General features: G+C 48.3%; 7 protein-coding genes across 7 annotated transcripts; 3 read left to right on the top strand and 4 right to left on the bottom strand.

Moving 5' to 3' along the window:
• Nucleotides 1-106: 106 nt before the first annotated feature.
• On the top strand, nt 107-2098 carry M431DRAFT_513792 (hypothetical protein). Its single transcript, XM_024920098.1, has 2 exons — nt 107-419; nt 498-2098. The coding sequence occupies exons 1-2, from the start codon at nt 373-375 to the stop codon at nt 1975-1977; spliced, it is 1527 nt and encodes a 508-aa protein (XP_024767899.1). The 5' UTR covers nt 107-372; the 3' UTR covers nt 1978-2098.
• An 828-nt stretch (nt 2099-2926) lies between these two features.
• On the bottom strand, nt 2927-4312 carry M431DRAFT_100473 (hypothetical protein; the record flags this gene model as incomplete). Its single annotated transcript, XM_024911211.1, has 3 exons — nt 2927-3297; nt 3396-4176; nt 4238-4312. 3 exons carry the CDS (start codon nt 4310-4312, stop codon nt 2927-2929), a joined length of 1227 nt encoding a protein of 408 aa, XP_024767898.1.
• A 2972-nt stretch (nt 4313-7284) lies between these two features.
• Nucleotides 7285-11139, top strand: M431DRAFT_100344 (hypothetical protein; the record flags this gene model as incomplete). The annotated part of the gene is made up of 2 exons (XM_024911196.1): nt 7285-9831; nt 9898-11139. The coding sequence occupies 2 exons, from the start codon at nt 7285-7287 to the stop codon at nt 11137-11139; spliced, it is 3789 nt and encodes a 1262-aa protein (XP_024767897.1).
• Nucleotides 11140-11795: 656 nt separating this feature from the next.
• M431DRAFT_501298 (hypothetical protein) lies at nt 11796-16147 on the bottom strand (the record flags this gene model as incomplete). The annotated part of the gene is made up of 3 exons (XM_024918005.1): nt 11796-14864; nt 14926-15583; nt 15639-16147. The coding sequence occupies 3 exons, from the start codon at nt 16145-16147 to the stop codon at nt 11796-11798; spliced, it is 4236 nt and encodes a 1411-aa protein (XP_024767896.1).
• A 773-nt stretch (nt 16148-16920) lies between these two features.
• M431DRAFT_501297 (hypothetical protein) lies at nt 16921-18103 on the bottom strand (the record flags this gene model as incomplete). Its single annotated transcript, XM_024918004.1, has 5 exons — nt 16921-17052; nt 17131-17193; nt 17220-17684; nt 17766-17855; nt 18017-18103. 5 exons carry the CDS (start codon nt 18101-18103, stop codon nt 16921-16923), a joined length of 837 nt encoding a protein of 278 aa, XP_024767895.1.
• A 1150-nt stretch (nt 18104-19253) lies between these two features.
• M431DRAFT_501296 (hypothetical protein) lies at nt 19254-24523 on the bottom strand (the record flags this gene model as incomplete). The annotated part of the gene is made up of 18 exons (XM_024918003.1): nt 19254-19410; nt 19503-19877; nt 19937-20020; nt 20077-20695; nt 20771-20835; nt 20887-20937; nt 20993-21064; nt 21130-21253; nt 21322-21449; nt 21483-21522; nt 21548-21682; nt 21737-21899; nt 21962-22701; nt 22778-22979; nt 23060-23353; nt 23412-23626; nt 23709-24243; nt 24317-24523. 18 exons carry the CDS (start codon nt 24521-24523, stop codon nt 19254-19256), a joined length of 4206 nt encoding a protein of 1401 aa, XP_024767894.1.
• Nucleotides 24524-26261: 1738 nt separating this feature from the next.
• Nucleotides 26262-27803, top strand: M431DRAFT_100532 (hypothetical protein; the record flags this gene model as incomplete). The annotated part of the gene is made up of 1 exon (XM_024911221.1): nt 26262-27803. A coding segment is annotated over one exon (1542 nt), but the record flags the coding sequence as incomplete, so codon positions are not given.
• Nucleotides 27804-27956: the final 153 nt, after the last annotated feature.

Here is a 27956-nt window from a genome sequence, read left to right as displayed (position 1 = left end):
AAATCATCGAATGGATGAATGATGTGACGCTGTTTGGCGCTGCGGGGCCGCTACGGCCCTTGAAAGTTTCTTCTTCAATACCTGCAGTTCGCCCTGTCCATATGGATGGAGCCACTAATCAAGGTCGAGCTCAAACAACTGCCATTACGTCGTTGTCACAGCATTAGAGCTCCCTCTTTTTTACTTCTGTACATCCCACGCCACCTGGACAATCCCACGATCCTAGAAGCTTCGACGTCCTTCTATCAACCCCCTGCGACGCATCTCAATTGCCTGTGCTATAACTTGTCATAGCTTAAAGTTTTGCGCGTCGCTGGCTGCAATCGCCATGCTGGCACTCCTTCACACGACCGACACCCGCAGCCTGTCGCAATGTCGTTGATCCCATACCAGCCTCAGGAGGGCCGCGAGATTGTGCTGTGCGTTGCCCCATCTATGCTTTCCGGACAATCAGAGAGATCCTGCAGTTGCTAACATCAAATCGCCTTGTCTTACAGACGACATCGCAATGCCATCGTTGTGCGCGATCCCAGTTCGCAGCGCCTGGAGATTCGTGGCCATCCCGAATGTCCTACTTGCCACCGCCCGCTAGGCCCCTCGCCTTCGGAACATTCGTTCGATCACCCGTATGGCGTTGACCCCGATTCCTATGTTGACCCGGGATACTTTCGTATGCTTCGCGCTGGACACACCGACTCGACCGCAGCCGACCAAGCACCATCAAGTCTCATTCGCAGATTGTTTCGACCTTCGCCAAGCAGCGATGACCAAAGCACACGGACGTCGCCTGCCGTAGACGATAATGCCGAATTCATATCCAGCACCCCAGGCGTGTCGCAACCCGAGGGAAGCAGAATCAAGAGGGAGGCTTTTAGTCCAAATTATTTCAAGACCTTTTTTGTCGAAGAAAAGGTCCTGGGCAAAGGAGGCAAGGGAGTGGTGCTACTGGTGCGGCATGAAATTGACGGCTGCCAGTTGGGCCATTTTGCTTGTAAGCGGGTGCCTGTTGGCGATGATCATGCTTGGCTTGAAAAGGTTCTGATAGAGGTTGAGCTCCTCGCCAAACTCTCTCATCCCAACCTTGTTTCGTACCGACATGTCTGGCTGGAAGACGTCAGGTTGACCTTGTTTGGCCCCAGCGTCGCTTGCGCATTCATCCTCCAACAATACTGCAACGCTGGCGACCTTCATCAGTATGTAATAGGTAGTGCGCCCAAGGAGGTTACCAAAGAGGAGCTCAAGGAGCGCATTCGCCGACGGTCGCGAGGCCAGATTGATGCGTCCCGAGAGAACCTACACGACAAACCCAGATTGTCGGTGGAAGAGATTTACTCGCTTTTCAAAGACGTCACATCTGGAGTTGCATACCTGCACGGGGCAAATTACATCCATCGGGATCTAAAGCCAAGCAACTGTCTCTTGCACCGAGAGGCCGGTAAACTCCGGTGTCTCATCAGCGACTTTGGCGAAGTCCAACCAGAACATGTGGTGCGAAAATCAACGGGCACAACGGGCACCATCTCATATTGTGCGCCTGAGGTCCTCCGCGAAGATGAGACTGGAAAATATGGTAACTTTACAACAAAGTCGGATATTTTCTCCCTCGGAATGATTCTCTACTTCATGTGCTTCGGCAGACTCCCATACCAATCTGCCAACGCCGTACAAGAGGAATTGGAAGACGTCGACCAGCTCAGAGCTGAGATTACTGATTGGACGGGCTTCCAGGACGAGCGGCGTGAGCGGCCGGATCTTCCCTCAAAGTTGTATATGCTGCTGAAGAAACTGCTTGCTTTGGATCCGGCTGAGCGACCCAGCGCCAACGAAGTTCTGAATGCCATGAAGAGCGAAACCTACTTTGATGGCATGACAAAAGATCGTACCCCTAGCCCTGCCGTCGGATTACGAGGCAACAGAGTCCAAAGCTTGGATTCCCCTGCCGCGCCAAGCACGCCAGTTCCAGGTGAGCCCCCCTAATCTTCATTCTCGACAGCACTTGATCTTATAGTTCAGCAGATCCACGACGTGGCTATCACTCTCGCAGTCTTAGCGTGCCTCAGAATGATGCTGCCTCATGGCCAGCCACCGTGCCTCACGACGAGGAGATTTTGCAAGACGGCGCCGTCTTTGACCAAGTTGATGCAGAGCCGTCCAATGCAATCGTCAAAAGCCGTAGTCACTCTTCGCATCGCGACCATGACCAGCAAGCTCTCCAGCCAGCCGTGCAGAGAAACCTTCCCATACAGACAAACGGCCATGCGCGCCTCGACGGGCCCCTTCTCCTAACGCCGCCTCCGCGAGAGGGTTCCGCGATGCCGCGCGGAGCAGGGCTTCTTTTGCTGCGGTTCTGCACTGCGGTAGGCGTCACTCCAGATACTGCAAGATACTTTGGCCGCCTGTCCTTGTTTCTCGTCAAGCTCGCTACTCTGGTGCGGCCGTGCTGGCCTTACATGGCTAGCCTCGAGGTTGCCGGCCCCCTCGTGCTGCTGGCTGTGTTGGACTTGGGGCTCCCAACTAGCAACCACGCTACCCCTGCTCGACGTCCTAGTCATGGTGAAGTCGTAACAAGCTTGTTTCGTCAGACTGGGTTGGGCACAAGACTTTTGTTTCTTGTGCTGCATCTGACTGTAATCTGGCTGGCTGGCCGCTGGGAGGCTCTTTGCGTTGCTGTTCCTCGTGACGAGTGGGATGGCTGGCAGAATTTATAATAGGTTTCTCATTTGCTTTTAATATGTTTGTAATTGTAACGGGAAAGGCAGCAAAAAAGCACAGCGTAGGGATTTAAAAAGTGCTACCAACTATTAAAAATAGATGGCGCCAGAGAATGAAATTTCCATAATATTCAAACGTAATAAAGTTCCATAATATTTCAACACAAGAAAACATATGATACAGTCCACAAGACAGTCATCGACAGACAACTCCCTTACATCTTCATCGCCCCCTTGGCCCCAAACGTCCTCCTCCTCGCCATCTCAACGCCAGCCAGAGACACCACGTTCCGATTATCACGACGCCGTCCTCTCCGACTCTCAGTCGCCCTAAGCTTCCTCCCGCCTGTGATACTCCCAAAGCCAAAGTCAGGATGGCCACCTAGACTGCCAAAGATGTCGCCGATGTAGTTGGTCGGAGGCACCCCACGCGCAAAGGTGCAGTCCCAGTCGGCGAGGATGCCGCGGACGACTTGGATGCCGGCGGCGTAGAGGTTGGCGATGGCGATGTGGAAGCCGTTTTGGTTTGTGTGCGTGAGGTGCTCCCAGTCGGTACGGGAGGGGGGAGGGCGGTCGAAGTTGGAGCCTGGTGTAATTGTAATTGTGTTAGTCGGGGCGTACTTTTGTACGTACGTGCATCTATGTGTGTATGATGTAGATGTTAATCAAGGGGGTATTGCTCACCAGTACGCATGGCAATTACACGGCTGAAGTCGACCAGCCCTTCAATCGCTGCCCTCACCAATACCTCGAGCGTCGCATTGTCTTCCTGTGCACTCATACAATAGACGCCCGTGCCATTGGTCCACAGAGACGTCGTGTTCTCAAACGCCTGTGCAAGCCTACCACCCGTATAATAGACATCACTCGTAGCACCATCGCACTTGACGACGCTGGGAGGCATCACGGCCGTATGGTAGGGCGGGCCCATTTCCGAGTACAAGAGGCGGTAATTGCGCGTCTCTTGGGCGTCTTGCAGCTGGGCTCGCTGGGCAAAACCGTGGGCGGCCTCACGCAAGTTGGCGTTGAGCTCGAAGACTTCCGTCCCGTATGTGATGCAGGGGTACTCGAAGGGGTGGGCACGGCCGTACGGGATGTAACCCGTGGGCCAGTCCTCGGGCAGAGATCGGGAGTCGATTTCGTATTGGAGAGCGACTTGGACGGCATATCGAGCGAAGGCGACGCTGCCAATGGTTGCATGCCGTGGATTCACGCCCGCGATGCCGGCCAGGAGAAAGTATGTCTGAGTGAGGTTGAAGCTTCTGGATAGTACGAGGGCTGTCATGGACACGGCTGAGTTGATTTCCCCCTCGCCGACGGTAAGTTGGCAGACACTCCCTGATTGCGTGCAGAAGACGAGAGGGTATAGCATAGAGAGACCGGGCGTGGCTATGGCTTGCGAGGTAAGGTTTCCCAAACCGGACTGAGAGAAGTTGTCGAGCCATATTTGACCCTCGGGTTCAAACTGGATGGGTGATTAGAGAGGATTGGGCAGTGGAAGAGATGAAGACGAGGAGTAGACAAACCATGGATATGATCATCACTTTTGGAGAGATGACTCCTGTAAATTGAGCGTGTACGGCCAATGCCGCAAGAAGCATAGCTAGGATAGGTGTGAGGAGCATCGCCATGGCGTGAGCAGACAATATGCTTGCAGATGAGAAGCATGACCGCACCCACATAGCCGGAGCACATGATGCGAAACATTCGATGTCATGGATTTATACTTATGCAATTGAAGCTTGAAAACAGACCCATGGTGATTAGGAGCCAGTCTGAATAGCAGTGATATAAAGTCTTCGTGTCTTTGTGTAATGCAGTTTTCCATGTTCCCTTTGTTTCCTTCTAAACGCCTTCATATTCACTACCCAAGTTTAGTCCAGGTCACGAGGACGCGGAATATGAAGAATATAGCCTTGCCTAGTTTGGCAGCATGTCGCCGAAAAGTGACTGAAACATGGCCGGGCGAGGCTTATGAAACATCTATGGAGAGGATATTTGATAACGGAAGTTTCCAGCAAGCGTCTTGTTTTCCGCTGTTTGCTGTTTGGATCCTCGTTAGTAACAAGCTCGTAAAAGCAGTTGACCGATTGGGGATATGTCCATGTTTAGACAACATCAGATTCCTATTCACGAATCCTTCAGAGGAAAGGCGGGAGCAAACAAAGCATCTTTAGCCGTAGATTGGTCTCAATGGAGAAGCTTGATCAACTGAGACAAGGTATTCTAGGCACTTACGCATGATAAACAGCCGAAATTGGACTCAGGTGAGCATGAATAGTGTATAAAAGCCAGTTACTTGCTCGAGACACCTGCTCAGAGAGACGACATAATCGCCTTGCAGCAGCCGAAGCCGGTTTCAGTGACGCTGGCCCAGGGTCTCTCGATAAACTGGCCGAAGGGCAGCATGGCTGTAGATAAGTGGCGGCTGCAACGCAGTGCCGGCTGCGAGTATGCGAAAGGAGAAAAAGGGGGCCTTTTTTGTTTGCCGTTCTTGTGCTCTGTGCAACTCGAGAGTGCTTGATCTAGCGACTGTCTCGGAAGAAGCGACTTAGATCCGGCGAGAGACGGCAAATGCTGCAGCATGGCTACGATTATTGGCTCCTGGCAAACGATGCCCGCTAGCCTCGGTATTCGGAGAGTGTTTTGATGACTGCATATGGAATTGGGCGATCATAATACATGTCACTACCTTATAAAGGGACTCAGATGTTGCTGCTCTTGGGAAATCTCTTGCGGCATCAAGGCAAGAGAGGGGGAAGCAGTCCCGTCCACTGTTTCTTGTGGATGATGGAACCTGCTGTGGTACGGTTGGCTAGCCGTTGGTAGTTGTCGCCTCTCTCTCACGCTCAGACCAGGTCGCATGCTCATCTGTCTAATTTTGGGTTAGGCGCCACGGCTCGGAGATGTCCAGAAGGGTGTGTAAGCGCCAAGCACCTTGGCTTTTGGTGTCGTGATCCTATTATGGAGCGCAACTTGGGTTGCTCCATAGCTTCGTGTCCCATTCGCATCTAGAATGCTTGGGATGAAGAAAGCAGCAAAGCTTCTAAAACGTTTTCGGAGTTTTGCTTCTTCTTCTTACCTTTCTCTCTGTCACTAATAGTCGTTTCTGGTAGGAATTACGCCGATAGGAGATTCGGACAATAAGAGAACACGGGATGGCGTCTTGGTGTGTGGTGGCTGGCGCCGGTAGCTGGACATTGGAGCACTCGAATCTGGGGCTGGGTTCCATATTCTGAGCGGAAATGTCAAAGAAAGAGCCATAGAACAGTCACTAGAAGTATGGCTGTTTGTTGGTGGTCGGCCCTACTGGCAAGCCACACGACGGCCGGCTGATGGCCTTGCGCCTCCTTGTATTCATGCCTATTGCTGCAAGGCTTAGAGTCGATGGAAAAGTGCCACTCAGAAAACTCCGAAAACTTCTGGATTCGGAACTTCAAAGGACGGTTAAACGGCCTATCCATGTTGTCGTTGGCTGGCTCTAGCAACAAAGGATATCCGTGGCGTCGGCACTCGATGCGACAGAGCACAATGGCGACGCCACGAAAACTGTCTTGGAAGCAGAAACAGTTGGTCTGAGAGGATATACCTAGGTTGCCAAGAGGCTGCCAAGTGAGGGGAGGCTCCTCTATTTCGCCCAGCCAGAAAGCTCAGTGTCGTTCGGGGGCCAAACAACTCGATTGGCTGGTTCCATTTCTATGCGACTCCGCAAGACTGACCGTAGGGCTCGATGATCGAGTAATCATCTGATGTAGGGAGTCTTCAAAGATTGACTTTGCCAAGCACAGTGTCGGAAGGATTCGTAAGGCCACCTCGGCCGAACCAAGAAGCCCTGCCTTATTAGCATCTTCGATCAAGCTGGTGATGGCCATTGGCTGCTAGACCCGGTTTTCCTTTGGATGGATAGACAAAAAGGTCTGCCAAGGCTCATCGGGAGTGCGAGTCACCGGCCGTAGTCGAGTTAGTTGACGTGCCAAAGTGGAGAGCAGGACGCGGCCCTCCCTTTTAGCTGCGAGCCGATGGGCTTATTAGTGCTCATACCTACGGAACATAATTTCGGAGGCTGCATGATGCTGCAGCTGCAGAGGCAGGAGTGCAGATAGGCGGTTGGATGGATATTGAAGTTGGGTGACGGCGAGAGTTGTCTGTTGTGCTGTCGATGGAGAGAGGGGGAGAGGAAGATTGCAGATTGTCGGTTGTGAGAAGATTCTTGGAGGTGCAGGTTCGTCTTCTCTCGGTGGCAGAGTTTGGATCCAGCAGCTTGGCACCCGTCACTTGGTTGCCGTCCGGGCGTCTTAGTGGCCCTCGTAGTGCCTGGCCGGCCTAAGCTGGGGCGGGATTAGCTCCCTGTGGCGGCCTGCCCACCCCGGCACCGCTCCATCCAGCGCTGTAAATCCCTTCTGCCAAAGCGTCACTCAGTGGGTCGAAAAATATCATTTATTGCTGGCACCGGCCCCCAATCCATCCATCCCACATGGGATTCGCATCTCCAATTCCGCTGCGACGAAGAGAAGCCGTGCCTCGAACTGCAGATGCTTCTCTAGGACCGGCCCTGGCATCTGGGCTCTCCCCCATGGACGAAATCACGCCCGCCGACTCGGTTACGCGCCGCCATGTGGACGCTGGCAAGCAGGCAACGGAGCTGGTGGCGGAGCTCAACGCCGAAGAGCCACTGCCGGCAAACAACTTCGCCTTTACGCCGTCCCAGTTGCACAAGCTCTTGAAGCAGCGGAGTCTTGCGGCTCTCGACATCTTTGGGGGCCTCCGCGGCCTTGTGTTGGGCCTTCGTACCGATATCGCTGCGGGCCTGAGTGCTGATGAGGCCAATCTCGATGGCACAATCACCTTTAACGAGGCCGTTACGGCTGCTCGCCAGGACCGCGAGCCTGTCCTCTCCCCCGTCGAGGTGCCTCTTGCTCGTCCAAATTTGACCTTCCAGATAGGCGGACCGGATCATCAGTTCATCGACCGGAGACGCATCTTCGGCGCCAACCGGCTGCCCCGACGCCGACAAAAGTCTTTCTTCAAGCTCATGTGGATTGCCTTCAACGACAAACTCATGATTCTGCTTACGATCTCCGCCTCTATATCTCTAGCAATCGGACTGTACCAGTCACTCACGGCTGACGAGGATACATCCAATATCGAATGGGTTGACGGCGTAACGGTCGTGGCTGCTATTATCGTCATCGTCCTGGCAAGCGCCGCTACCGATTGGCAAAAGAATCACCGGTTCGAGAAGCTTAACGAGCGACAGCAGCAACGTGATGTGACGGTGCTTCGATCCGGCAGGATACAGCAAATCTCGATATACGATGTCCTGGTGGGAGATGTCCTGCACATTGAGGCCGGTGAAGTTGTGGCTGCAGACGGCGTGCTGATCCAGGGCTCCAGCTTATACATTGATGAGTCGTCCATCACAGGAGAGACTCAGCTAGTCCGCAAAATGTCACCGGCGGATTGCAACCGTTCTCGAACCTCTGCGGCTGATCCCTTCATCTTTAGTGGCACTACTGTTTGTCGTGGTGTCGGCCGCTTTCTTGTCCTTTCTATAGGCGAAAACTCGGCCCACGGGAGGACGCTCATGTCTTTGCGAGAGGATATTGAGGAGACGCCTCTTCAAGCCAAGCTTGGAAGACTGGGAAAGCAGCTCATCATGTTTGGTGCCACCGCAGGTGCTATTTACTTTTTGATCCTCTTCATCCGATACCTGGTCCGATTGCCACACCACAGACACGCTCGCCCAACCCAGAAAGCCGAAGCCTTTCTTCGTATCGTCATGCTTGCCGTTACTATTGTCGTAATCACCGTCCCCGAAGGCCTAGCGTTGAATGTCACTATCGCTCTTGCGTTTGCGACCACGAGGATGCTGAAGGACCACAATCTCGTTCGTCTTATTCGGTCCTGTGAGATTATGGGCAATGCCACGTCCATCTGCTCGGACAAGACCGGAACTCTGACTCAAAACAAAATGGCCGTTGTTGCCGGCCGTGTTGGGCTTGAAAGCGGTTTCGAAGATCACGAAATGCCCGTCACAGGCTCGAGCTCAAGTCCTGCCTCATCGGTGTCGAAGCTGCCCTCGGCCAGACGGTTCATGTCGACTGTCTCTCCACAAATGCAGAGTTTGATCAAGGACAGCATATCCCTCAACTCCACCGCGTTCGAGAGAGACGACTCCGCAAGCGCCGACTTTGTGGGATCTAGTACTGAGACAGCCCTGCTCAAATTTGGTCGAGATCACTTAGGTATGGGAAAGCTTAGGGAAGAACGTGCCAACAACCCCATTGTCGCCATGCTTCCATTTGATTCAGCGCGAAAGTGGATGGCTGTTTTAGTAAAGCTTCCTAACGGCAAATATCGACTCCTTGTTAAAGGAGCTGCTGAAATCGTGTTTGAGTATTGTGCTTTCATAGTGGCAGATCCAACCTTTCAATTCACCACCGCTAGGCTCGAGGAATCGGACAGGGAGAGCTTCCGCAAAACGATCAATGACTATGCTGTCAATCTTCTTCGCCCGGTTGCTATAAGCTTCCGAGACTTTGATGAGCACGAAGTATTTGAGCACCCAGACGATGACCCTGCCTCTGTTAATCTGGAATGGTTGGCATCGGGCATGGTGTTCATCGGCTTCTTTGGAATCCGTGATCCACTACGACCAGAAGTGGTCGATTCCGTACGCAAGTGTCAAGATGCCGGCGTCTTCGTGCGCATGGTTACTGGCGACAACTTCCTTACGGCCAAGGCCGTTGCTACGGAATGTGGCATATATACCCCTGGCGGCGTTGCCATGGACGGGCAAACATTCAGAAAGCTGACGCCATCACAACGCGATGCCATCATCCCACGCTTGCAGGTATTGGCGAGATCTAGTCCTGAAGACAAACTGTTACTCGTCACACGCTTGAGAGAGATGAAAGAGACGGTAGCAGTTACTGGCGATGGAACAAATGATGCGCTTGCTCTGAAGGCAGCTGATGTTGGCTTTGCCATGGGAATGCAGGGCACCGAAGTTGCTAAAGAAGCTGCTTCTATCATTTTGCTTGACGACAACTTTGCATCCATTGTAAAGGCCTTGAGTTGGGGTCGGACAGTGAATGATGCCGTCAAGAAATTCATTCAGGTAAGTAACATCTTTCTTTCACAAGGTTCATGTTTGAGACAACAGGTGGCTAACACATATATATAGTTCCAATTTACCATCAACGTTACGGCAGGCATCACAACAATCATCTCGGAACTTGTGGGTGATTCTATTTTCACTGTCGTGCAACTGCTCTGGATCAACCTCATCATGGACATTTTCGCATCTCTCGCATTTGCGACCGATCATCCTTCGCCAGATTTCTTGATGCGGAAACCTGAGCCTCGCAATGCACCCATTGTGACTATTACCATGTGGAAGATGATTGTCGGCCAGTCTATTTACCAGCTTTTGGTTGTCTTTTTGGTACATTATGTCGGCTGGGATATATTCAATCCCGGAACCAAGCACGAGATTGACAAGTTGCAAACGTTAGTGTTCAACATTTACGTCTGGATGCAGTTTTTCAACCAGCACAACTGTCGAAGAGTGGATAATAAACTAGATATTTGGTACCAAGGAATTCTAAAGAATCCTTGGTTTATTGGCGTACAGCTTCTGACGATTCTTGGTCAGTTCCTCATCATCTTCAAGGGAGGCGAAGCTTTCGACACGAAGCCGTTGACGGGAGCTCAGTGGGGATGGAGTATCTTGTTTGGCAGCTTGACCATCCCGCTCGGTGCTCTGATTCGCCAAGTACCGGATGAACTGGTAGCAGAGATTTTCCTCGGCTTGAAGAAGCTCTTCCTTTTCATCACAACCCCCTTTCGAAGTGCCTGGGCCAGGATTTGGCGCAAAAAGAAGGCCCAACTGGGAGATGGTTCCCAGCAAGAGCTTGGAGTTGTTGAGAATTCAACTGTTCCCGCCAGTTCACCAGTTGCAACCTCATCATTTGGTGGGGCAGATCAAATCACTGCAGATGTGAAAACACACCCTGCGAACAGCAATAGCATAGCTGAAAGCTCCGCAATGGGTTCCATGGGTTCAATATCTGAAAAGATTGAGCTCGATCTGCAAGCGTTGATTAATGCCGCCAAGATTGGCCAGCTCGCCGACAAGGAAATGTTCGAGATTCATCCCCGCACGCTGAAAAATGATCCGATCACGACACCACGCTCAAACACGGAAGTACCGCCTAGTCAGGACCCGTACATTCTGCGGTACTTTGTCAGAATTAGGAGAAACAACGTCCGCGAGGCGACCAGCCAGCCGGTTCGCAGGCCCACGGTCCCATCTCGGGCTACCTGGGTCGAGCCACGACGACCAGACCCTGCTCGAACAAGGCAGCAGCAAACTCGACGGGATTGGTTTTCTATCGAAGGATTGCTGAGGTCCAAGAGGCGATAGAGTAGCCCATAAACTTAGATGCCTTCTCGATGCTCCCATTTCTCTTTTTCTCTCTTCCCTTCCCCCTTTTTGGTTTATCATTTAGCGCGTTTTTTATGGAGGTTATGCACCCTTTTCTATATTTAATGGGGAAATTGGGATCAGTCGAAACTGAATATCATGACACTTATGCCTATACACATACACATACATCCGGCGAGGTGGGCTATGGGCCTCGGTTTATCGTTTTATATTTCTATTTTACGCTTCTTTTTCCTTCCCTTTGGCTGTTATACATTGGGGAATGGGCCAATTACATCATGAGGTACATGTTCTTCCTGTTGAGGATAGAAGGATAGGCGCTCTATATGGTAACAATTTTTTTTTGGTTTCTGTTATGGAGGACCACGAGGCGAGTGGTCTGGTTGAAAACACTCTAAGCTGCAAGGGTGTTGGTGTTTTGTTCTCATTCATTGACGTTGAAGCGGCAAATTAGAGGCATTGGTATATTGAGACGGATATGGTATACTTTATAATACTTCATGATTGAACCCATTAAAATGGAATGAGATGTCTTTTTTTTCTAAATATTTCTACGGACTAGCAAAATGAAAAGCAAATGATGCGATGCTTGAAAAAAAAACGGAAGCAATTAAACAACGCCAATGATTCCACGCTCAAGATTCATCTCCCCCATGCCATTCACCCTTGCTAATGAGATGTCTAAATGGACCCCTGACCTTCATCAGCTCTTCATAACTGCCCTCTTCGACCTTGACGCCACCGTCAATCATGACAATGTTGTCACAAATCTGCATCATGTCAGGCGTATGCGTAACCACCACAATAGCCATCTCGCCCTCCTGCTCCTTAGCCCGCCCTACAAGCCCACGAACAGTTTCACGGATCATATTCGAAGACTCTGCGTCAAGCGCACTCGTCGGCTCATCCAGAACGAGGAGCTTCGGCTGGCGAACGAGCGCGCGGGCGATGCTCAGGCGCTGAGCTTGGCCTCCTGAAAGAGAGATTCCGCCGTCGCCGACTGTGGTGGCGTAGCCTTCGGGGAGGGATGTGATGAAGTCGTGGATGCCGGCAGCTTGAGCTGCAGCGTATACGTTGAGGCTGTTTCTAAGCGGAGAGTCTTTAGGGAGGCCGTAGGTAATGTTTTCGACAATGGTTGCTGGGAAGAGGTGTGGTGTTTGCGAGACGTAGGCCATTGTTGAGCGGAGATGTTGTTTGTCGAGGTTGGAGAATGGAGTACCTGCGTAAGTGAGCGATACTGTGTTTTTTGAGGGGCAGTATAGACTCATGAGGAGAGATATGATGGTTGATTTGCCGGATCCTGAGGAGCCGACGATGGCGGTGCAGCTTCCGCGCGTGATGTCGAAGGATACTCCACGGAGGACACGGGAGTCAGGGGACTGTGAGTATGAAAATTGGACGTCTTTGAACTCGATGGGTAGAGGAGTTGAGGTCTTGATGCCTTCTTGGCTTTCTTCCTCTGAGTCTATTGGCATTGTTGCGTAGGCTAGGAGTTGTGTTGCGGTTGCTTGGGCCATTGTGAGCTGAGGCATGCTGCTTAGAGCACCAGTTGAACTTCCGATGCTAAACAGTAGCAAGTTGATGACTTGCAGCACCTGTGTGGTGGTGACACCATCGCCTTTAGCCAGTAGGAGAGTAGCATAGTAGAACACAAGGGCAGTCATGGGATAATTCATAGACTGGTATAAGCCGAAAAGCCCACATGTATAGCCTGCCCTCTTCATCCCCAGGCTGAGGGTATGAGAGATCAGTTTCTGGTACTTTGCGCTAAAGTACTTTTCAAGCATAAGTGCTCGCACGACGCGGATATTGACAAACGTCTCGTTTAAAATTGCGCCAGAATCGGTGGCTCCTTGATTGCATTTGGTTTCCCACTTGCCGCTAAGAACAGTGTATCCCTTGACAGCGCCAATGATCAAAGGTAATGGCGAAAGCGCAACGAGAGTGAGCTTCCAGGATATTGAAAGCGCCCATATGATGGAAATGGTAATCATACCAAAGGTATTTATGAAGATGGGAATAAATCGCCCAACAATGTTTCGCGTCTCCTCTGCGTTTCTGTCAAGGCATTCGTTGATTCGACTGGCCGAGTTCTTCTCCTTGTCGAACCACGATTTTGGCTGCCGTAGGATTTTCTTCAGAGCTTCTAACCGAAGGGCGTTTACCCAGGACTGGCCGGTTCTTTCTATTAAGTAGTGACCGCTGCCCGTGGAGACAGAATCGACGATAGCTATTGCCACCAGATATAGCGCCCATTTTTTCGCCTCGACTGCCCTGTTGACTGGTATGAATAGGACTCCAAAGAGCTTTGCGAGACAGTATGAAAACATTGGCGTTCCTGCTGAACTGATAAAGCACAGCAAAATTCCTAAAAGGAACAATATTCGATCACATGGTTTCAGCGTTGGCCAAACAGTGCCTAGAGTCGCCAGTAGACCGCTCGGCTTTGCACCTTTGTGAGTTGTGAGTACGTCGTTGCCAATATCCGAGGGTGGCTCACGGCCAGAGGCGAGTCGTAAACTGGAAATATTCTCTCGACGGTCCGCCTTTCCAAACACATATAATAGTTCGTCTGTGTTGTACCCTGAATCGTCAAAGAAATCCATCTTGTAGGCCTCTGGTGCGCTGCATCTACGGGGCGGTCCAAAATATTCGTCGAAAGAGTTGTAGGACTCCCTCTTCTCGGTTTCATAGTAGCGTGTAGCTCCAACGGCTGTCTGTGGTCTTTCTTCAGTATCCCAGCTGTCCCATATCTGCTCTTTTCTTAGTTTCAACGCAAACTCCGTTCCAGCTCCCAGAGTCTTATACTGAGATAGCCGGTGCCAGGCTGGATCTATGCTGTCACTATCTCGCTCTATGAGCGTAAATTGCGACATGGATAATTTGGTGTCTTGCGGTAGCTCCGTAATTGTCGATAAACTGTAGCTAACTGGACTAGGCGGACTGACGTCTCCCATCTCAGTTGGTGTAGAAGAAGGAGGGGACTCATCAGGATCCAGAGAAGTCATAGATGCAAAGGGTCCAGTTGAAGCCGCGGCCAGCTCCCTTCGCAGTCCCTGCTGCACCAAAGAAGCGTCTTCCATGACATAAACAAAGTCTTCATCTTCAATTTGGCTGATGTCATGAGTGATGATGATGGTTGTTTTATCTCGTCGCCACTCTCTGATAGCATCTATCGCCAAGCCTCTGTTGATTTGATCCAGACTACTCGTCACTTCATCAAGGATAAGCACATCTGGATCCCGAATTCTTGCTCGGGCAAGCGCAACTCGTTGTCTTTGACCTCCACTCAATTCGAGTCCGTTTGAACCGATACGAGTTTCAAGGCCTTCTGGAAGGCTGCTAAGCGTAGATTGTAGCAATGCGAATTCGCAAGCAGAAGAAACAGCTTCTTTTGTCACATTCTCGGGATCACCAAGGCCGATGGCCACATTGTTAAAAAAGCTGTCGTCAAAAGCCACGCTCAACTGCTGTATTAGAGCAATCTTAGATCGGACCCAGCTGGGGTCCAAGCTCGTCAGGGGCTGCCCGTCTAGACAGACAAGTCCAGATGAAGGCTCATAAAATTGAGCAATGAGATTGCCGATCGTGCTCTTCCCGGACCCGCTTCTGCCAACGATGAACGTGAGTTGGCCTGCTGAGAAAGAAAAGGATGATCTGTTGAGAACGACTTTTGTGGGATTGGAGGGATATGCAAAAGTGACCTGTATCAGAGCGTTGTTAGCTGTCGTGGTTGAGAATAAAAGGAGGAATGATGGCGCATACATCTACCAAGTCCACATTTCCAACACAAGTAGCAGGTTGCGTCCGATTGCCGTCTTTATCGATGGTCGTTTCATCCTTTTTGTTTAATATGGATAAGAGAAAGGATCCTGCAGACATGCCTTTGGATAATACAAGCCAATGCGGTAGTAATGCCTCGATTCCTTGAAATGCCGAAAGGACAGAAAAAAAGGTAGTCATGACTTGACCAGGCGTCAACCCCCCATCGACGAGAGCAGTTCCATACCAAAAGCCCGCTATGAACATGCCAACGATCCAGAAGGCGACATAGCTCATCTGGAGGCAATTGCATTGAGCCTGTATCAAGTATCGTCTACCCGCCGACTTGACGGCTTCATAATATTGCCAGAGCTCGTGGTCGTATCCGTTGAAAACTTTGACAATCCCGATGGCTTTGATGGATGAAGTAGCAAACTTTGACGCGGTCTCTAGATCACGCTTCTGAGCTTGGATTGCCGGGTCTAGCCGCCTGGTTGCGAGCGACAAAGCGATGATGGATATGGGCAGGGTTGCAAGTAGAATCAAGGTGAGTTTCCAGGAATGAGAGAAGGCTATAGCGAGAGAAGCGATGGAAAGAATGGAGTCGGCGACCAAGAGTCCGAGGACTTGCGATGTCGCCAGCTGAAGCTCCCGGGTTTGCCTATGTTTTGGTTAGCATTTATGTATTTTGCAAGAGAGGGGCGATGTGAACTTGCGTCTGGATTCTAACCAGCAGGCTAGAGACTCCCTGGTCTAAAGAATCGTACCAAGACATCTTCTTGGAGAGTAGGCTTTGGAAGATGCCTTGGCGGACAGAGTTGGCTTGCAGTTCTCCAAAGATGACCCATAACGCCAGAAAAGCCGTGCTTGCAGCCCAATTTCCGATCCCCATGCCTAGTAATATCAAGCCCCAATGTGATATTTGATCCATAGTTTCATTTCCAGAGCGATGGCCAGCCCCAAAGTTGGAAACAACGTCGAATATTTTGCCTAAGATGATGGACTGAACTGACTTGATCGAAGCAAATGCGGCAGATGCAATGACCGCCGCAATGAGTAGTCCCGCATGATTCCATCTTGTAAAGGAGAAGAGGTGCTTGAAAGATGAACGTTGGGGTTTAGTGTCGGTGGCTTGGCGGTCGGGAGAGGAACCAACATCAAGTACCAGCGTTGAGTTATCCGTCGAGAGTTGTGGCGATGTCGTCTCTTTATCGTTTGAAGCCATCACACTGAATCTTTTGCAGCGGTTGGATAGAGAAGCCTCGAAGCCATTGGCATAAGGAGGGAGATGAAGAGGAGGGAAAGGGTGGAGAGGATGGAGCCATCAGATATGAACGCCATGATGAAGATTTTCCGATAAACATGAATCTGTCCAACGCCGTAAATGATGCCACATGCAAGATCCCGTATGAGGACAATGCAGAAAGCTGGTGGTGAAGTGGGGAAATGAGGCTTGAGCCTGTGCATTGTTCCATCTCCACCTTGATATTGTTCCAACGGAGGCGTGACTTAAAGCCAACGCGCAAAACAACAAAGAATCACTGTTTTCTTACAACGCGAAACATGAGATGAAACAAGAGACGAAAAGATGATGCAAAGATGCAAATCATTGTTATTTCTAATCCAGTACAAGGCGAAACGGGTGTCTGGATTTCATCATGATAAAAGCGTTTCTGCACGGAACCAGTCTGTAGCATAGTGTAGCTAGTACTGTGCAACCGTCAGAGTTCACCAAGGGTGATGGGTTCAATAGATGGTGCTATATTACAAAGAAGTACTATTACATGTTCAAAATGAGAAATACCAAAGGTTTCAAGTGCGGAACTTACTATCCTGAATATAATCAAGCGATAACACACTCTGTCCTAGATGCACATAATGAAGCGCAATAGTCTAGATGTAATAGAAGACCAATATTGTTTGATGCAGTACTATATAGTTCGTACAATCCACACCAACCTTTTTGGGGACGTTCACTCTCTTGTCAGTCAAGAGAATCTAGAGATACTCGTTTATCTCCATAGATTGCGTCACAATCATAACCCACTGCAAACTGATGACCGCGCACATCAATAAGATCAGCGACAGAGAAAGAATGATGATCTTAAAGGAAAGAATTATCAACCCCCGCTAATTATCCCAAGAGAAACTACGCCACGCATCCGAAATCGTGGCATAATCCCGACCATTCGTACGAGCCGGCTGGACCCGACCCTTGAAAGAACGGTCAAAGGGAATAATGGTGCTGTCTTCCACAGGGAGAAGAGAAGCCTGGATTCGCATCAAGACGACTTGACTAGGGACAACGATATGGAGCCGACGACGGTGGCGAAAATGACGGCGGCACACTTGAAATAGAAGATAGCATCGCCAGCGGCCATGTCTAGGCGAAAGCTGTAGGTATTGTCCGGCCCAAAGAGACCGGGAGAGGGCCAATCAATATTCATCCGCGAAGCGACCATGGAAGGAAACAGCCCCGTAAGCTCTACTGCAGCCCAGTGAAGGATAGTCGCTCGCCAGGTTGCCTGTAAAGTACGCTTAAAGGGAGGCACACGGCTCCAGAACGGCCGGTCGGTTTGAGCGATGACGAGGTGCAACCATAGTGTGGAGAACTGAACCATTAAAAGGGAACGGAGCAATCTTGCGAAGATGTGATATTTAAAGCCCAGAAAGCGACCGTAGTAACCGATAAGACCCGACGTGGTAATCGATTGCAATAGAGCAAGGGTGAGGCCGCGAAAGTTGGCTAAAATACCGCCGTTCTTCACGAGGAGTCGACAGATAGCGGATGGAGATGAAGTATTTGTTCATGAAGGAGAGGTGGGTGATGGTCTGTTGGTAACATTATTGAGATTGGGGGAATCGTGTACAATAGGTTCCTCGTCTTGTGTAATGGCAAAGACTGGATAGACGTGAGGCAAAGTGTAATTCAACTAGATATGGAAAACACGGTAATGTCAGAAGGTGTCAAGATAAGACTATACGTATAAAGCAGCTTGAGGCGAGGAAACAAGTCTGAAAAGAGACAACACATACCACAATAATAATAGGCAGGAATATGGCAAAGTCAAGGAGCAATACAATTCGCGCCCACCAAGGGCACCTCAAATGTGAAGTGCTCAAAAGAGTCGGTTGGATAAAGAGACCATTTCATAGAGTTGAACATTATTTGACTAGCCATCTCGAGCGCATGTGCTTCCTGGAATCGGCCAGCTAGACGTGATACGAGTGTGTAAGGGGCTGTAGTTTACAGAGAAAGCCCTACGCTACCTGTATTAAGGGGAGTTACTTAACATTTTAAACTTGTCCCGTGTAGGCGCCACGTAAGCCCCCTTGTATAGCTATATAAGTCTCGGCCATTTCCATTCTTGGTTGTAACATGAGTGAACCGGGCGAAAACTAATGTCTGTAGGACACGTAGCGAACACGGTTTCAGTCAAGGATGAACAAAATATTGATACTGTCAAGGCCCTAAAACTGACCTGTAATATATTCTTCTACCTTTTAGTATATTCCCCATATACTATAGCGTAAAGTAAATGATCTGGCTCTTTTTTTTTTTTTTTTTTTTACAGTCTTGTTGTTATAAAATCTTTGACCTTCCTGGGGACGTTTAAGAGTAATGAGTCAGAGTCCCTTGTTGATACGTGGCCAATACCCTGAGTTGCTAGAAGTAGGGTGGAAAATGGTGATGTGCCTGAGGATGAAATTCTTCTTTGAGAAATACTCCCAGGCCACAACCCGAGCCGGTATAACGTTTCCAGAGTGCTGATGTCTATTCGTCTGTACAGTAAATGTTCAGTTTCAACCAAACCAATGACTTCCTTGCTCCCACTTATCTCTCAAATGCTGATTAAATCCGAACTACTTCTCAGCCATACGGAATCTCTCCTTCAAAATTAGATTTAGGACTTAGCGGAAAACAAATCACAAAATTGAATCCGCAAGTATGTTCATGATGAATGGCTCTGTGCTATGAGGCTCAATCGAGACAATCTGACAGGGCGGCAGCGCAGTACCTTAGACCACCAAGACAATTAATCGCAACGTCGCAGATCCGCAATGAGGTAAGATTAAAATTATTATGATATATCACTTGAATATTTCAGCTTCGGGTTAAACATAAAGTCATTTTTACTCATAGGTTGGCAGCAAAGTATTGTATTGTGCTTTATGCTGTCAATTGACGTGTAAGAATTCTAGCGAGCATCCAGTCTCTTCTGGGACAATTTGTATTAATAGCGGTGCGCGCACTACTAAGGCAGCAATGAATGCAATAGGAAGGCCCTTAAGCTATAAAACCAAGTTTGACAAAAGCTGCTGAACGTTCTCTATGTACCTTCAGCTATTAGTTTTCCGTTGTCTAGATTAATGATCCTATCATAGTATTTGATGGATTCAAGTCGATGAATAACTGCGATGATTGTGCGTTCCTGGCATTCCTCGGCAATCACACGTTCCATCGTTTCAGCAGTCTCTTTATCGACGCTGTACAAACATGTAAAATGATTAGCTGATAACCTCGATAGCGAACAGAAGGAAACAACAAGAACCAAGGCCGGTGGATTGTAAAATAATACCTGCTTGTAGCCTCGTCAAGGATTAAAATCTTTGAGGTTTTCAAAATTGCTCTAGCTAGACAAAACAGCTGTTTCTGCCCGTGGGAAAAGGCATCAAAACAAAGCTGTGCATCTAACCCGCCTTCTTGTTGGATTTTTGTCCACAATTCTAATTTGTGTAGAATTGTGCTGACTCTTTCTTCTGAGATGGAGTTTGCTGGATCTAAATTAAGGCGAAATGTGCCAGGAAAATAACACGGCTCTTGCGTCACAGAGCTGAGACGTGAGCGGATTTCGTGACGGGAAAATGTGGACAGATCGACGCCATCAATACTTATGCTGCCGTGAGAAAGCTCAAGCATCCCTAGAAGGGCGACAACGATGGATGACTTGCCACTTTCCAATTGGAAAAGATTAGTATGCTTTCCAATTGCCCAGTAATGAACTCTTCTCACCTGCCACTTGGACCGCAAACTGCAATCTTTTGACCTGCTTCAATTGATAGTGAAATGTCGTCTAGAGCCAAGGTAAAATCCTGCCTTTGCAATGTTAGTGTTAGGCAACATCAATTCTGGTTGGACCCATATTGACTGACCTGTAAGAGGCTTTCACGGCTTTGAACTCGACGCGTCCCACACTCGGCCAGTTAGCTGGAGGCTGTTGAACCTCACTGGCGAGATTTTCGGAAGGGGTTTCTCGATTAAAGCTTTCAAGCCTTGATATTGCCCCCATGGAATTCTCGAGAGATGTCCACTCCGTAAGCACATTTTTTATCGTCTCCCCCAAACTCGTCAAGTTAAGCAGCGCAACTCCAATGGATGCGGATTGCACCTTGTCCCTTAGGCCGATAGCAAGTCCAACAACAATAAGAGCCAAACTTGCGACTGTCAAATCTAGAACAACGCCTAGCCACGCTTGCAGAGCCCACAAGGTATACAGTGGTCGTTGTGAGTCATCAAGTAACTGGTCATTCTGGGTTCGGAAGGCCCATTGGTAGGAAAACGCCCGAACAGAACATATTCCACTTATTGTTTCCAGAAATTGCTCGTATAAAGGTGATTTGGCCTCTAGTTCCATCACTCGAAGTTGTTTCGATGTACGGAGATAAAATCTTTGGAGAAAGTAAAGTAATAAAAGTATGAGTGGGTAAATGGCGATAATGTAGACGCTGGAGATTGCCATGATCGCAAGTTGTACGATGCAGGTTACCATCTCTGCCATAGTCTTAGCTTGAGATGTGGTTGACAGAGGCTGCTGAGCCCATAAGAAAAATGAAGGGATCGATTTACCTATAGCGGTATTAAACAGATCATAAGGTAAAGTATTATCGACTAACAACATATCTTGACTGAATCTACTATGTTGTTAATAAAAGGACTAGGGTAAGTTGTCGGTCGTGGAATACCTGTTTATTAGCACGCCAACTTCGACAGCACTAATGAATGAGAAAGGTGACCTATAATATTATGCTTAGTCTTGCAGGCATCAAAAGAAATCAGTATTAAACCTACCCTAGTACAGAGTTTAGCAAGTATGTATGTAGTCTTTTCCCCGAGCTGGTAGTAAACCTGGACATTAAGTGCCTATCATGACTCGTCAGACATTTAACAGTCTAATTTTAATTTTCAGAGATGAGTGGAAAAGGCACCAAATAGAAGTCGCCAAGGATACGATAGCGAGTATTTGAAACATCGAGTATATTCCAAGCCAATATGCGGTCCGCTGGTTTGGTGTTTTAGCTTTTGCGTTAGACCATAATGTAACCCAGACATCTAAACACGTAAAGGCGTAAGTTTCGATCACAGTGACATATACAAACTGTATGGAAATAGAGAAATACCTGGAATTTTCAAGAAAACGCCGAAAGCAACGGCTGTCATTGCAAATATTGAAGAGTGCATGGCTCCAATAGCCTTATAATAATACCCATAAATAGCGCGGTCTTTTGCTTGAATGTGATTCCCCGTGCTTGGCGTCATTCATAGGCTGCCCTGCCACGACCATATTGTTTTCCTCTTTTGCATTGTAGGCGATAGTATCTCTCTGAAGTTCTTGTGAGTCTTGACGATTGCTCTCCGAGCCGCTGTAAAGAGAGGCGATGTAGCCATCTGATGCGGTAAGTCTATCGAAAGTGCCTTGCTCTAGCGGCACCCCCTCGGTGCTTAAAACAAAGATCTGGTCCGAATACCGAAGTCTATGTGCTGCATGTGTTGATCAGTATGGAAATTAATGCCAGATACCTGGGAAATACATACTAGCGTGAGTTGCCAAGACAACTGTCGCTTGTAGTCGTCGAAGAAGACCATTAGATCCCCAAAGACGATGAAAGATGAGCCCCTCTGTCTCCATGTCAATGCCACTGAAGACATCATCTAATATCAGTAGCCTCCGTCTGGCGTATATCGCGCGTGCTAAGACCTGTGTTCAAGTTAAGTTGTGGAGATTAGATTGGGAGAAGATTGTTAACGTTGTAGACTTACGATCCGTTGCTTTTGCCCGCCGCTCAAATTTATCCCTCCGCTGCCAACAGCATGTAAGTCACCATTAGCAAATCTTTCAATATCCTTATCTATCGCACAAGCATGAAGCACAGTGGAATACCATGCTTCATCAAAGGGCAATGCTGCAATGATGTTTTGCCGCACGCTTGTATTTCTCAGCCAGGGAGTTGGATCACAATATCCGATTTGATCCGACAAACTTATGCAACCTTTTAGAATTGCCACTTCACCGAGCATTGCTTTCATGAGAAGGGATTTTCCACTTCCCACTGGGCCGACAACCATCAGTAGCTTGCCATGGGCAACCCTCAGACTGATGTTGCGCAGAATGGCAACTTTTCCTTGAAGCCAAGCAAAACTCGCATCATGGATCACAATTGCATCTGTACTAGGATTCGCCGACACGAAAGTCGAAGCAATATCGCTAGACTTCTCATGAGATACTAAGATGCTGCAGCTTGAATTGCCAGGTTGAATGAGTACCCTATAATCGTCACGAGGTGCGCATTCAACAAATACTTGTATCCTCTGAAAGCAAGATAACGCTGAACGCAAGGATGGAAGAGATTGGAACAAAGTAATAAGAGGAGTTCCAAGCAGACTGATCAGAGTCAACGTTGTAAACATTCTAGATGTATCTAGAGGCTCGTGATCTCTATTCGCGATTGTTGTATAGATGGCGAAGACCACAATAGGTGATAAGATTGAGGTAGAGTAAGCTTTATTGCGTTAGTGGGAACATATTCGAAATGTTTCTTTGACCCAAATCAATGAAATGACTCAGGTTTCACTTACAAAGAACGATAGACATCAACGTTAGATGTCTATAAGCCTTTGATACCTTCAATTCATGGTCTCTGAAAGACTCCAGAATGCTTCGAAAGCGAGACTCTAGACCTAACATCTTGATTTCTTTGATCAATCCCAGCATGTTGGCAGTCGCATTCACTCGTTTCTGGCTAGCCTGTATCCAAACTCGCTGCCGCTCGCCTATGTACTTGGAAACCAGGAGGGTAAGACCTGTGCATGCTGGAGATAACATGTTAGATATAAATGCCCATTCATTGTGCCTTTGACAGATGGGCAAGACAAACTTAAAAATACCACGACAACACCGACGGTAGCCCAACGGATTTGCAATTCAAGCAACCAAATAGCTAGGCCTGCCTCCAGTGTGCATGCCCAAGTCTCATGGAGGGGCCTTAGACCTGCTATGATCCTCTGGACATCGTTACTCATGAGAGACATACTGAGTCGCTCGTCTTCAGTGCTACTCATTGTTAAAGTCTTATTATAGATGAGAGTGATCAGACTGCCCCTGGTCATGATGATCCATCTGTTGGTGAGGTGCTGATACCAACCAGTTGCAATCTGAAATCCATGTCAACATTGATCTACTCCCCAACATGCGTTCTCTGGCTGCACGTACTGCACTTCCAATGTATACTAGCGCGTATGCTCCAAGCAGTCCGTAACCAGTAGACAGATTCTCTTCATGATCATTTTGTAGATATCTGATCATCCTATTGACGAGAAATGGCTGGGAGAATGTGAATCCAGTCAAGAAAAGTCGTGGGATAACTGGCACAAAGATTGACGTTTTCAAGGTCTTGGAAATAATCCAGATCAATGTCCCCTTCTGAGCTTGCCGATTGTCTCGACTGGATCTAATCTTCTTTAGCTGGATTTGCCTGGCGAATTTGATAGAGTCACATCAATGACTTACCAGCCACTCTATTCCATTCTCGTTGAGTTTTATGCCCCAAATACTCAGAGGCCATTTCTCCATCGATAACATAAAGGTCATCAATTGCGAGTGTTTTTCGAAATCCAAGTTTCATGATAGGCAGAATCCATGTGAAAAGAGAGAGACCGAAGATTCCACTCAGTTCTTCTGGAGATATGCCTTTATCCACCGACGTTGGAATAAGTGTTTTTGGTATATTTTCCAATATGAGAATAGCGAGTTTGACCCCAGTGGTGGTTGTGAATAGGATCGAAATCTCAGTCTTCTGCATAGAGAGCCACAAGGTTCTGATGCGAACTGCATCCAAGATAACGCTAATAAAGAGATAGGTAGTTAGAATTACCGAGGGCTTGACGGATGTCGTGTGCTCTGCGTGGGAGAGGGCTATCATGACAAGAACAACGACTACGGATATAATTGTAGCAGCTACTGTGCACCGCGTTTTAAAAGCATCAGGGCGACAGTATTCTACTAATAAAGCAACTTCTAGTACGAAGCAGACAGCTATGAGTAGCTGAACATATATTCAATGTTTAGCGCTTCGCTTCGTTTCATGTATATGAACATCACAACGGGCTTAGACTGACCAGCTTCGAGAAATACAACCAATTGATCTCAGACTTCCGTGGTCTGTGGATATTTCTCCTAAGATTTAAGCATCCTACTATCAAAAAGATGCTCGAGGGCAGAATAGAAAGCATACTTTCCTCAAAAGGGATGGTAAAGTCAAAATGCCTACGGCATAATGCCACTGCAGGCCCAAAGACACTGTCAAAAGAAGGAGAGCAATTCATGTCTCATAGAAACCCTTTCGAAAACTTGAGTGTGATGCACAATTAGGAGTTCAGACATAGATATCGTGAGATTAGTGATAGAGAACAATGGTTTACTATTTATATTTTCACAGGCCGGGGGCTTGGTTATGGGAAAGGTTGATTAGAAACGGTACCCTTGCTACGTTCCGTCATACGGTAGCGCCAACAGGGCAAAAGAGTATGCAGGCCAATAATCGCACTTGTAGCAATTAACGTGACAGAACCGGCTGTTTATAAGGGACCGATTGCTGTTACAATTGACCGGATCGTAACACTTGGGGGTTAAACCAGCTATTTCCGAGGCTAATAGAGCTTTAAAACAAGCCCACTAGGAGGGGAGAAACATATTACAACATGTCTATCGCAACAGTTAGATCCCTTATAAGCAGCTAGTTCTATTACAGTAATTGCTATAATGGGAATTATTGGCTTAATTTTTGCCTTGTTGGCGCTACGATATAACAGAACGCAATATTTTGTCTTCTTAAAATGCTCTAGACTCGTCTTAAAATCAGAACTTAATAATTTGTCTTTTTGAAATGTTTCAGAACGGTTTAAATATGGAGGTAATCACCATCCAATTTTACAAGGGAATATAGTACTAACATATAGGATGTCAGCTGGTCGCATATACGAGTATAGATAAAACAGCGTCTTACAATCCCTGGTGTACAGGGTTTAGCTAAACCCGTGATGCAATAATCACTGAGGCTTTATAATTGCTCATAAAGATTTGTTAGCTATATGCTAATGAAATCTGGGCAGTGGCAAAGTAAGCATTTGGTTACCTTATTCTTTATAATCTCAATTAGGTGTTTTTATACAACGCTAAAAAAGTCCTATGTTACGATCCGGTCCGCCGTAACAGGTAGATCCCTTGTAAGCGGCTGGGTTTAAGCCGAGCCAGAGATAATGCTTGATATTTAGGGACTGACTCATTATGTCTAGGACTTCTTTTATCAAAGCCTGGCTCTACTTGGGCGTTTGGCCCGATAACCTGGCGGATCTGACATCTAGTCTGACCATCCTTCTTTACGCCGATACTGGCCGCCTGTCTCGATTGGCTGCCGTTGACAGCTATTGAACTTGTGAATGTATGATGCTGACAATACTGTAAGCTAGATCCTTGACTCGAGGCATGGCTCGCCGGCAGCTACGGCCGGTAGCCAAATAATGATCCCGTTCATACTCGTACAGCTACCTCTTAACAACACACTCTTGCGTGAGATTTGGGATATCCTGTAAATCTCCGTCTCCGCAGAAAGTTCTGGTCACGGGTGAGCGGTAATTCGGGTACCCGGTAATTCTTCTCACAGAAGATTAGTTCAGTAAAGCTTTCAACCTACCATGTAAAAGCAAACAGTTTAACACACGGGATTCCGGGCGCCTGGGATATGCTTGATAAGCCGTCTCTAAACTGAAAACACGGGATTCCGTGTGCCTAGGGGGACTGACATTCTATAACTCCCCGTCTCCGTAAGCCTCCATAAGTGTCTCAGTTGATTCCTAAAAGGTTCCGGCAACGGGTGCCGGTAATTCTTCTAACAGGAGGTTAGTTCAGTAAGCTTTCAGCGTACCATGCGAAAGCAAACAGTTATATATAAATTGAATGACGTTCCCTTAGCCAGTTTGCCCACTAACCAAACGACCCCCGATAATCAAACAACTGAAACCTTTTACATAGTCACTTATACAAAGCTAAACGTTGTTATCTTCTGACCTGAACACCATCTGGACCTGGAATGCCACTGTGCCTGCTGTGGTAGAAAGATGTGTACACGACATATTCATTGAGATTGCACATGAACAGCCAAAATCCCCAGCAATATGCGCCTGGGATGGTGAACTCACCTACGGACATATAGACGAGCTTTCTACTCGGCTCGCTAGATATCTCACTGAGGTGGGCATAGGCCCAGGCACGATAGTACCACTATGCTTTGAGAAGTCTATGTGGATGCCGGTGGCTATGCTTGGCGTGATGAAGGCCGGTGGAGCATCAGTAGCCCTCGATTCTTCTCAACCAATTGGAAGGCTATTGGGGATCATTCAGCAAGTTGGCTCACAGCTGATCCTAACCTCTTCTTCGAATTATGAGTTGGCATCCAAACTCACTAAATCCACGCCGATCATTGTGGATAGAGAATCTCTTACATCTCATCAATTCAAGAAGACAGTAGGGCAAAATGGTTCTATACGTCCTGCCAGTGTGCCTACGAAGCCAAGTGATCTCCTATACGTGGTCTTCACCTCTGGCAGTACGGGTACTCCAAAGGGAGCAATAATCACTCATTCCAATTTCTCCAGTGCAGCTCCGTATCAGCAGCCATTCTTACACCTGCATCGGCACTCACGGATTTACGACTTTGCCTCGTATAGCTTTGCTGTATCTTGGGCAAACTTTTTAAACGCAATTACCTGTGGAGGATGCTTGTGCATCCCATCAGAGCATGATAGAAAGAATAGGATCGAGGATTCTATGAGAGAACTGCGAGCAAATTATGTCGAGGCCACCCCTTCAGTTGCTGAGCTTCTCAACCCAGAGTCCCTGCCAAAACTCGACGTTTTGGTGCTTGGTGGTGAGCTTTTAGTGCAAGATCGTCTCTCATGCATCCATGCACCTGGTAATGTCATTAATACATATGGACCAGCAGAGTGTACAATTACCAGTACAGGAGTCAAGGTTATGCCTGGTGACCCCGATATCAAGAGCATCGGACGAGGACTAGGAACAATTACTTGGGTTGTGGACGCTGACAATCACGACCGGTTGGTTCCCTTAGGGGATGTCGGCGAGTTGTTAATTGAAGGTCCGCTGGTAGGCCAAGGCTATCTTAATGATCCAGCCAAGACGGAAGCTGCATTCATTGACAGTCCGCCGTGGCTTTTACGAGGCGGAACTAATGTTCCAGGTCGTCGCGGTCGCCTGTACAAGACAGGAGATCTAGTGCGATATAACGAGGATGGAACACTCTCTTTCCTGGGGCGCAAGGACTACCAAGTCAAGATTCGTGGCCAAAGAGTAGAGCTGGGGGAGGTCGAGCATCATATACGGCGACTGCTGCCTTCTTCAGAGGTAAAGCAAGTTGCTGCAGAAGTCGTCTCGCCGGAAGGCATCAGTACGGAAGCTCTTGTTGCATTTATTGTATTGGCCGGTTCAACGAATCGTTCCGAGGACGAAGTTCAAGTCAAAATGGCTGTGATGACGGCAACCTTGAACGAGACGCTGGCCCAACAACTGTATCGCAACATGAGCTAGCAATCGCTTATAGACGCAACGGACAGACTGGGGAAGCAATTGCATTGCTAGAGCGTGTTGTCAAGATTTGGGAGCCGATTCTCACTCACTATCATCCATCACGACTATTATCGCAACGTGACTTAGCAGACCTATATAAAGCTAATGGGCAGG

This window comes from Trichoderma harzianum (genome assembly GCF_003025095.1).
Source record: "Trichoderma harzianum CBS 226.95 unplaced genomic scaffold M431scaffold_27, whole genome shotgun sequence".
NCBI classification, from domain to species: domain Eukaryota; kingdom Fungi; phylum Ascomycota; class Sordariomycetes; order Hypocreales; family Hypocreaceae; genus Trichoderma; species Trichoderma harzianum.
Note: the sequence above shows the minus strand (reverse complement) of the source record. Positions and strands in the feature narration are given on the sequence as shown.

Bases quoted from the DNA above. Each gene is read 5' to 3' on its own strand.
- M431DRAFT_513792 (XM_024920098.1), top strand. From the start codon at position 373: ATGTCGTTGATCCCATACCAGCCTCAGGAGGGCCGCGAGATTGTGCT. The intron at 420-497 runs GTGCGTTGCCCC...CTTGTCTTACAG, and splicing joins GAGGGCCGCGAGATTGTGCT to ACGACATCGCAATGCCATCG.